Below are 11,488 nucleotides of genomic sequence, written 5' to 3' on the forward strand. Positions count from 1 at the left end.
TGAATTTAGTTTGCTAACTAACCTCATTTTTTCATATTTTAATTTTTTATTCACTTTACCGTCTTTTAGTTACATTATTAATTAAATTTTGTCTTGTGTCAAAAATCCCGTATATCTTCTTCTGATTTATTAGATTAAGAACTAATCTTAATTATGGTATCTAACTTATTGAAACGCGGAAAATCAAATATGTGTTCTTTCATTAAATAAATTATCATCTCACATATAACATAATGGGACCTTACATTATGAATTTCCTTATTTCCATCCTGTTTTAAGGTGTGCACATTGAAAGAGCGTCCAATATTAATTCTTAATCCTTTGCTAACAGAGTAAACATTCATATCAGTGATTTCACTCTCATACTGTTGTTGTTACTTTCCCACAATTACGCTAGTACTTTAGAATGACAACAAACAAAATATAGAAAAAACAACTAATTAAGTGAAATCGTTACATCAAAAAACCGGCAAAAGAAAATAGAGCACGCTTCCCCTTAAATAATTAACCACTAGATTCCAAACTCTCTTTCACTTTTCACTTGTGAACGAAGACACTTTCTGAGGGTATTTGTCTCAATTAAGTGTCTCTTTCTGAACACTAAAAGTCTAAAAGTGTGGATTTCTATATTATTTAACCAACCGTCCAGCATTAGACCAAACCACTCACTCACGTCAAATACTTTCAGGCCTTATTATAGAAACCTGAGCCCAACTTTGCCGACACAATCCCAAGTAATTAAAACCGGTCTCCAAAATGTTCATATGTTACACTTACAACCTCCATTAACTAACAATTTTATCCACACAGACACACTTTCCGTTACATTGAGTAGTGTTTAGCACGAGTACTTCAATCTACACATAACCTCATAATTATATCTTTTCATTCATTACGATAAATAATTTATAGTAACATGAGTATAAACACAGGTGACAAAACTCATAATTATGTGCATGTTTAATTTTTGGGTGAAAAAATACATTGAGACAAATTAAATTTTATCAAAAGATTAGGATCTTTATCTTTGTTTTCATTTCATTTTTATTGATTGAATTTACATCAGAATAAGCACGTAATATTTTTAATTTCAATCCAAACATGTAGATTGATCCAGAATAAACAAACATTAAATATATATATTTCTGCATCAAATATGCATCTCTTACAACTCTGACTTCCAACCTCTACGTGACTGGAGCCATATATATTAAAAGTATATAACTAGTAAGAACCTTAATAAATTTAACAAGTGCTACATTTTGGCCATCCACAAAAAGAGGCACATACATATATATGTAGCTGGTACAAGCACTTGAATTTTTATTGGAAAAAAGAGAAAAACAACTAGTTATGAAAATGCCCTACCTGCCATATGGGAGGTACAGCCTCAAAAACTGAACTCTCCCAGGCTCTCAGCACACCTAGAATGAAGTACAATACTCTTATAATAATCATAATTATAATTTAATTAACACTCTCTTTGAATAAATAAAAAATCATAACACTCTCTCATTGATTAAGTAGGCTCCTAATGATTCCAGCCTCAGCACTATCAGCATCAATTGTGGTCAACAACTGAGACAGTCGCTCGCTCAAGTCACTCACCTCTCTGTGCAAGCCTCTGATGTAGTTGCAGGTCTCTTGTAGGACCTTTGACGCTGAAACCTGCACTGGTAACAAAGTCAGTGTTCTTGATTACCTACGAGTCGCACCTTCTGCAACGAGCGCAAACACACAAACATGTTGTACTTTGCATGAAAAACTGCTTGCGTTGAATTGAATTAGAAAAGGAAGAAGCATATATGTTAGAGTCCAACACACATGCTATCTGACCAAATTGTTATTATGACTATATGCTCCAATGATTCCACAGGGAAAGATTCGTTTCATTTCATGCATGAGTTTGGTCAAAATTAACCAGTTACTACTTTCTTCAGATTTTATGGGTTTTTTTCTATTATGGGGTTCTGCAGTATTATATATACTAATTGTAGTTACTAGCATAAAATTATTATAACTTAATCAATAATTTTCAGTCTGAATTATGAGTCTGTAATTACATTAAATATTTGTAAGGGAAACTTTATTATCAATAATAATTCTACATGCTCAAACAAGATTATCTATGACCCATAAAACATACATGTGATATTTATAAAAAAAATACTAGCTGTATTGCTGTATCTGTTGTTAGCATTTTATTTTTTATTTTTTTAAGAATGAAATAATTAAGTTATAATATAGCACTCCTTCAAAAATAAACTGAAATTAGTGAGTATGTAGTTATAGTGCATCAGCAGTTAAAATAGTGAAATGGGCCAAGAAATGTGTACACTAAAAGTTAGTATAGTTGTTATATATACACATATAATATGTTATCGTTATCTTTGTAAATACAGTATATATTTGGAATTGTTTGGAACTTGGTCCTCAATATACGGGTCAAATTCTGACTATCCTTGGACTCGTCATTTATCATTTATTATAATACAATTGACATGTTCAGCACGAGCCATGCCACTATGATCGGTAGCATAATCCTACTCCATCATTTCACATGTACAGTAACAAAGAAGCAAGTTGTTTCTGTGTTTGTATAACAGAGATATATATCTTTATCACCATACGTGAAGTTCAAACTATATGTCTTCTATGAGCCAGAAAAGCTCCAGCCTAAGCTAGACACATATGCCATACCATGTGAAGGAACAACCACAAAAAAATTTCAAGGAAAAATAATAAGGAATTAAATTAAACTACTAGTAAATATGTATGAGCTGAGTATGTATAATTCTACTTTGGTTCCACATACCAGATATGCTTTTCCATGTTTACTGAGAAGTTAATAGATACATACTGCTTTTTAGTGTCAATAACTCAGATAATTTTGTGTAATTTCACAAAACTTCAAGGGTGTCAGTGTAATTTGTTCTAATAGTTATAACTTGGACATTGCAAAGGTGATTTCTTATTTCTCAGAGTTTCCAAATACGCATTACAGTACCTATGATTGTGATACGGGAAGAGCTAGATTATGTTTCGTACCTTATCAGATCGCCTATTGCGAATCTCAGGAACAAGTTGGCGCAATTTGGAAACAAGTTCGATGATTTGGTCATCGGAGATCCTTGTAGACCCTGAATGTTGTCTGGATCTTCGGCTAGACATGTCCCTAGCTAGCTAGAGCTTGGTGTTGTACTTGGTCTGTGTATAAATATCTTCAAAGTGCAAGCTATAGCCTAGTTTGCTGCTATAACCAGAGGTATATGTGTATGATAAGTTGTACTAGTAATAATATAGAAGGAGAAGAAAGCAAGAGGAAACTAATTAAGAATTAATGGTTATGGGTTGGGAAGTAGGAAATAAAACACATGGCGTTAGTGGAAGGAGGGGGAGAGGGAATATATAGGGGAGTAGGAGGAAGAAGAGAAGAGTGTTGTATGTGAGAATGGAAAGAATGATAAGGAGAGATATTATTAAGGATGGGCAAGGACCACGATGACAGGAGAGAGATAGAGAGAGTACAATAACGTAGACAGCATTGTTGAATGTCAAGAAAACATTGATTTGCCCATTGCATCAGTAATTAGTGTTTGAAATTTAGATAAGAAAATTGTTAATTAAATTAACACTCAAAATCAATTGTCACATCTCCAAACTCTCATAATTATTTTCTGGATTTTGGGTATTTCAGGTATTTCTGGCTGAGAATTGAAGAGTTATTGTTAAGATATGAAAATTCATTTAAAAAATTGATATCTTTTAATGCATATTTTTTTCATATATACAAATAAATTGTAAATCAAATATCTAACTATATATTTATAGACTTAAAGACTATGGTTTTCTGTCAACCATACAACTTGTTTGTTAGTTTTTATTCATGAACTATTGTTTCTTTCATTCCTAAATTTTGATTGCTAGCTTAAGATTTTTACACACACATTTAATTAATTTATATAAATTTAGATTAAAATACCCTCGTTTATTATTTTACAAATTTTTAAATTATATCTAATTACTTTATTTGTAACTTACTCCAATTTATAATTGTGTCCCTAGTGTACCAGTTATTAAACCCTATGATGGGATAGTTTTCTTTTTCAATGCAAATATTATTAAGTAGTATTAGTACTGCACTATAAATATTGTGAAAATAGAAGTTATTGATAATTGATCTGCTTAACTATTTCGCTGTATAGCAATATAATTTAAAAAAAAAAATACACAATTACATCTTCAAATTCTAATATGAACAAGGTTCAAAAATAAAATAAAATAAAAATGCTAAAATAACCAAAGTTCATGAATGAAGAGAATAAAAAGAAATTATTAAAAAAAATAGTGGTATAATTGAAACATAAATCTGTTTCTTATGTGGTTAATTAGAGTTTTCATCCCTAGAACTATATTATAGAAAAATATTTTTTAGGACAGGTTGGTCTCAATTCAAACTTTCAGTTATTTGTGTTATTATCTTATTAGAATTGCAATTTTACTTCAATAATGTATGGTAACTTTTAATAGTATCTTCACCTTAATAATCTATCTTGACGTTTAATACAAATTTTTATTATATAGGTTATCAAACTAAAAATTCAATGCAATTAGAGAACAACGTACACTAAATATACTAATAAAATCAATTAATCCAAAAAAAATTAATTTTTATACTTATTTTACATTTATTTTTTTATTTAATCACTTCATTGTTATATTTATTATTCTTTCTTCATATTTCTTTAATGTTCAAAGCTCATTAGAGTGTGAAAAAAATTATTATATTATTTTTCTAAAAATTCAAGTGCAATAACAATCTGGGCTCTCCTATGCTGGAATTTAAAAGAAAACAAATATATTAAACAAAACCTTCACCCATGCAGATATGAAAAGGACAAAATCACTTGTTCAATTAATGCATTCTCTTCCCTGAATTCCTAATAATAAAAACAAAATTTAAAATTAATTTATTAATAAAAGGAGTCATGTTACTCTTTTGGAAAAAGCAAACAAGTCGTTTTCTAGCAAAACATAAGGAGACTTGAATTCTTTCTAATCAATTGGAATATCCAACAAGAGAAAAAAGAGAGACGTGGAACAAGGAAAATTCACTTATGATGGTATAATTATAAAAGAAAACATGGAACAGAAACATTTCACAGAACGTACGAGTAATTTTAATTTCAATTATGAGCATTCCAAGTTGAAAAGGAAAATATAGACACTTAAAAAAGAAAAAGAAAAACTTGAACAAGAACAGGCTGGAACTAACGAGAGCTCGAACACATCCTAGTAGTTTCTATGATCTTCTTTATAATAATTTAAAAAAAATTAAGTGTATTTTCCCCTGGCATATATAACATCTCTTAAGCTTGGAAAATGTTGGTTTGAGTATTGGAACTTTTTTCTGAATATAGAGAGAGAGCGTAGGTTTCACTTCCGTGCGTGCCCCCGAATTGGGGTTGGATCTCAAGTGTGATTATAAGAGTGTGTTTGCTTTTAAGTAAACAAAGTGGACCTTCATGTACATGTCTCTATAAGCACGATCATGTGATTATGGAAAACTGACGCTCCTCATTCAGGGGCTATATGAAAATTTTCTCCGCAAATCACAGAATTCCATGTGATTGTACTTGAAAACACTGGTGGCCACAACATTCACGGATTTGTTCTTTCATTAAAGTATGTTATCTAGCCAGATTACCAAATAGTATCAATTTAATTAGAATGTCCTAGGCTTAAATTCACTTCTTATTACCGTAATATTATGATTGTGTAATTTTAGTTTCTTAACTTTTTTTTTTAAAAAAAAAATCATGACTCCCGATGTTTTTTTATTGCACAGTTCACTAATTGTTAGTCTACTATCAATTTTTATTAATAGATTTTGTTGTAATATAATATGGTGACATATTAATGTGATGAATGATACGATAATTTAATACATATATGGACATATTATTAGAAAATTAAAATCATACAATCACAATATTTTAAGGGTCAAAACTACACTCTTAACTTTGAAAATAATTGTTATTATTGTAAAAGTCACATGCATCTAATAAATATATAAATTGGGTTATGACCACAATTTTAAAAATAAATATTTATCATTTCAAGCTTCTCTTTATCGTAACTTTTAAAGGACTTTATTACTACAAGCCATATTTCTTGTAACTTCTATTTAACTATTTTTTAATGGGCTCTATACAAGCCTTGCATTACATAGAAACAAAAGATGGAGTACATGACATGTGAACCATTAAAAAAAGAAAACACATGTAAGAAGAAAAGGACAAAGATGTGCACACAGGTTATTAATCCTAATGAAACAAATTAAAACATATTTACAACTGCATGGGAAAAAAATGGTCACACCACAATGTAGCCTGCAAACCAAGTAAAAAAAATGCAATCAACCATAGATGATACATTCAATAAAAAAAGCTCGCATACATGGTAAAAAAAATAAAAAAACTAAAGCAATTAGACGACACCTCCTAGTTGAAGAAGGAACAACCTAGACATAAAGACTATGGTGCTTATTTTGGGTGATGTTAAGGTGTACAACCATCACATCAGCATGTCAATATTACAATAAAACCCACTTAAAAAATAATATTTACTAATGATTGGACTAAAATTACATAATTAAAAAACATTGAGGGTCAAAATTACTAAAAAAAAATTGAAAAATCAAAATTATATAATATAATGATACTATAAGAATCAAATGTAATTTAAGATGATATACTAATAGGTAAATATTTTTTGTATTGTTATCTGTAATGACTTAGAGGTTGTTACATATTCCCTTTCTATATCAATTAAAAATACTTTATTTTAACTTCCTTTAAAACTCTTGAATTTAGTTTTATTTTGAAAATGGTTGTTAATTTGTTGAAATTCTTAATATATCATCTCAATAGTCATCCAACACAAATGTATGCCATGTAGTCATATAAAACATAAATAGGCATTGTGTAAACCTTAGGCCACTACAAAACCAATACCTTAATCAATCAAAATCCAAAGCAAATAAAACTCCAAAAGGCTTCTTAAGTAATAAATTAATACTTCAAAGTATAAAGATCTCATACATTTTTAAAGTTAATCCACACCAAGACAATAGAAGAAAGGGACTAAAGGTCATGTCTCGACCACCCTAAGCCCACCATTAGGATCCACATCAATTGATAGCAGCATGTTTTCCCCATAACCTCATGACTACCTGCTCTAGTGTCATGTGGCATGATCATCGACAAAATCAAAATAGAAAGTAAAGATAAACTCATGTAATGTGATAAGTGTTCAATTATGAAAAAAATAAAATAAAATTGTCACCTTGAAAATATTAAGGAACATTTCCATTATGAAAAAACAGAGATAAAATTTAGATGCAATGATCATTTAGAGTTTTTTTTAATTAAAATTATAGCTTTATCTAGACAGTCCATGTAATAAAGATTTACATTAAAGATAAACAAAGATTAATTATCAAAATAAAACTTTAATTATAATTAGAACATAAAAAATACATGTGCTTTGTTTGGTTTATGAAAGAAAAAGGATATGGAATGAGATGGTTTTTAAGTTATTTGGTAGGAAAATATTAAAAAGGAAAACCATTTATATAAAATAACATAAATGCATGTCCTAATAAGAAAATATAAAAAAATGTATTTTTGGCCATTTTGATACTCTAAGTGTGCTTTCTTTAGTCTCCCGTCCAAAAGTAACGAAATAAAAGAATAATGGATCTTACATATTTTTCAATCCTTTATACCTTTTTAAAGTGTGAACGTGGGACAGGTTGGGACGAGTCTATGATCTCTATCCCTATCCGACCAAAAATTTGTTAAGACTAATTGCTTAAAACCAAACTCAACTAGATTAGTAAATTAAGGATAAAATCAGGTTATTATCATAATATATATCAATTTTAACATTTTATATAGTTAAATTATATATTAAAAGAAGTATAAAACTTAAATTAATATATACTTTAAAAAATATATTTTAAAATAAATAATGTGATTGTAAATATAATATCATATTGTACAAAGTATTATATATTGAATAACAAATTATTATCAATAGATAACGGATGAAAAAACTTAAACTTTATTAAAAGAATATATTGGATTGTGTTGGGACAGCCTAAACCCGTCCTCAAAATATATCAAGCTTAATTTCAAAAACTTGATCGTCAAAACCAACCTCGAGTCAAGCCAAGTTGGATGGACGAACCAAGTCCTACTTTAAATTATATGAAATAGAAAAAGAAAATATTATTATCTTTTGCTCTCCTTTTTCTCACGAATAACATGTTCCAAACAATGGGTTAAAAGAATTGGATATAAGTTGTGTTATATAAAATTAACATAATAAAAACTTGAATATATATATATATGTTTTTTTTATAATCAGATATCCTCCATATATATTAATTTGTTATCTCCCCCGTCCCCTATATAATAATAATAATATATTTTAATATTTAATTTTTTTTTCTTATTTTTTCCTATCAAACAACTTTAATTTAAATATTTTTTATTTCTCTTTAACCAAACAACTTCTTTTTTATCCTATTTCTCACATATATATTTTTTCTCACTTATTTTATTTCATTCCCTCCCTTTCTTTTCACACAATCAAACTCACTCTTATACTATAATATATATATATATATATATATATATATATATATATATATATATATATATATATATATATATATAATATAAAGGAGAGATCAAGTAACTTTAAAAAAATTATTTTCCATCTTAATCATTTATTTAAAAAAAAATCTAATGATTAAAATTAATTATTCATTATAATCATTAGATTTAAAAAAATAAATTATTAAAATTAAGAGTAACTTTTTTGTGTGTGGATTAAAAAATATATTTAAAAAAACACATCCCAACACAATTTCTTTTAATTTGGACAATTCACAAAATTAATATTATTTTTTAGTCCACAAAACCACGAATTTAATAAGGGAGGAGAAGTGAAATGTTTCTTTTCTTAAAAGAATTGTTGAAAATAATTAATTTTTATCAATCCAACTTAACCCGACATGTGATGGATGAATCCATTTTATCACAGCTAATTATAGGAAATCAAATCATATTTAACCTGATAACTGTTTCCGGTCGGCCACAGTCGCTGAGTTGCTGTGTATCAACTTTGGGTCAACACTGCATTGTGTGACATGGCATGCAATAATTGGTCAACACCCAGGCTAATTGGAATAAAAGGGAGCTACTCTCTAATTTGGACTGAATTAATGAAATGATGGTTCATTATGACTTTAATGTCCTTAATTAGGAAAGTCGCTACATCAAATCACCCTCTTAACTCTTAATCCACACGAAATTAGCATATCTTAAGAGGAACAAAAGGAAAATAAGTAAAAGTGCTTATACCAAATAGAATGCAAAGCAGCATCAAATTGTGTTGATTTGACGGATTCACATTTTGATCCTTGTTAGGGACACAAGTTCGTGAGAGGGAAAGAGCTAATCGTTGCATTGGGTGAACCTGTGTCTCATTGGCCTAAGGTCATCACATGCAATTTTCCTCGAACACACGACATGCCACGTGGCATGTCTTTATGTCCCAGTGGTTATGTAGTGATAGAGATAGCTGAGATTGAGAATTTCATTTGATGCTTTTATGAATGAGGCATGATCACGTGCAGCTACACATTGTTGGGGCCTCTTACATTCTAGTCCTTCTCTTTTCATTTTCTGCTTCTGCCGCTAGTTATCTATTGCCATTGTACACAAATTTAGCATTTTTGCTAACAACCGGCAATTCCCTAGCTATTATTATTTTACTTAAATAGACACCTATATTCCCAATTAATCATTTTTTATATAATTATTATAGAAGTGAGTGAACTTATTTATACATGGCAGTTGATATTTACCAATGAAAAAAATAAATAACAATTTGTTATATATATATATATATATATATATATATAAACCTAATCTTACCTTAATTTTACAAACCAATTCAACTCATGTGTACTCACCTTAATTTTTTTGGGGTCAAAGAGAATCATATATATAAGAATTGAATTTAATTATACGATTCTCCTTGAGATAAAATGATACTTTGCATATGAAGGAGTGAGAGGTTGTTTTATTTCAAATCTCACAATATGTAGATGTACATTGTTAAGAACATATATATTTAAAAATATATTGTAAAATTACGTTTCAGGCAAAAGTAATTTTACGAATGGATCAGAATTTTTGTTTTTACGTTCATTTTTTTTCTCTTGAATTTGCATTAGAACATGTGCTACAACTTTTCTAACTACAGATCAAACATACATTAAGTATTAAGAGAGACATATTTTGATTCTTCACATCTATAATTAAATCAGTATTTTTTAAGAAAAACTTAACTTAATTAAATCAGTATAATTACTCGACAAATTACTTATTTTCATCGTTATGAGGGAAGGAGCAACATCTTTGAAAGTTTAAACCTTTTTTTTTTAAGGAAAAATAAAATAAAAGACTTCATAAACAAGTAGTTAGAGGTCAAACACTTGCTGTTCATTCCCCTAATTATCATTAACTTTCTAATACAAAATTATTGTGGGCTCATGCTTAACATAAAAGTTTGAAGAGCACACTCGTGAAAAGGCATAAGGATATAAAATCCTTTTTTATATATTACTAATATTAGTTTAATATTTGAATACAAATTATATTTTTAGTAGAAATAAGGAAATGATTAATCCACCTCGACTTGTCTTGATCTTTTATTAACTCTTTCCCTCTCCCAAAATAGAGAGAGGCAGTTTAGAAAATATGTGAAAAGTGTATCCCTATTCCATTTTTTGGTGGGTTAGAAGATAAGCCCACACTGCTAAAAAAAAGTCGTTTTACATCGTTCCTTGTTGGCGTTCAACGACGGTGCAGGCCCATCTTTAAATGCAATGTCGTTGTAGACCTCTGACCAATCTACGACGGTCACTATACATCGTTTTAGAAAGCTGTGATTCCTACGACGGGACTGACGTCACGATCGTAGTTGAAGCTTCACCTTCGAATACGTTGTTGACGTCAACAACGACGTCGAAACATATGCTTTTTAGGTCAGGCTTTAGACGAAAACGACGTAGTAATACATGATTTCAACGACATCAAAAGAAGATTAGCATTGATAACAAGGAAACAAACTTTGATCAAATATAACTTGTCCAAAAGAAACCATCAAATTCCTTTGAGAAAAAGGACCAATCACAAACCTAACTCATTAAGGTACATGTTTAAGCAAAATAATAGATCGATGATTAAGGCCAAAGCAAAAATAAAAGCGACTTTCCATTAATCACAGTAAGAAGATAGTCAACGATTTGATTTCACAACTACAAAATAGCAAGTGTTAACTAAATTACGGAATTAAAAAACCGAAAACAAAGCGATCGGGTATGGATCGGAACTACATATCCAAAAGA

At 29.2% G+C, this 11,488-nt stretch overlaps 1 protein-coding gene across 1 annotated transcript; it reads right to left on the reverse strand.

Annotated features, from left to right (window-relative positions):
- Positions 1-1,112: 1,112 nt before the first annotated feature.
- LOC100784537 (transcription factor bHLH135-like) lies at positions 1,113-3,339 on the reverse strand. Its single transcript, NM_001254137.3, has 2 exons — positions 3,049-3,339; positions 1,113-1,668 (listed from the first exon to the last, which is right to left on the reverse strand). The coding sequence occupies exons 1-2, from the start codon at positions 3,169-3,171 to the stop codon at positions 1,513-1,515; spliced, it is 279 nt and encodes a 92-aa protein (NP_001241066.1). The 5' UTR covers positions 3,172-3,339; the 3' UTR covers positions 1,113-1,512.
- Positions 3,340-11,488: the final 8,149 nt, after the last annotated feature.

The sequence above is a fragment of the Glycine max genome, chromosome 18 (genome assembly GCF_000004515.6).
Source record: "Glycine max cultivar Williams 82 chromosome 18, Glycine_max_v4.0, whole genome shotgun sequence".
Taxonomy (NCBI): domain Eukaryota; kingdom Viridiplantae; phylum Streptophyta; class Magnoliopsida; order Fabales; family Fabaceae; genus Glycine; species Glycine max.

Coding starts and splice junctions, on each gene's coding strand:
- LOC100784537 (NM_001254137.3), bottom strand. CDS start 3,171: ATGTCTAGCCGAAGATCCAGACAACATTCAGGGTCTACAAGGATCTCC. Junction 1,669..3,048: donor GCAATAGGCGATCTGATAAG/GTACGAAACATA, acceptor TTACCAGTGCAG/GTTTCAGCGTCAAAGGTCCT.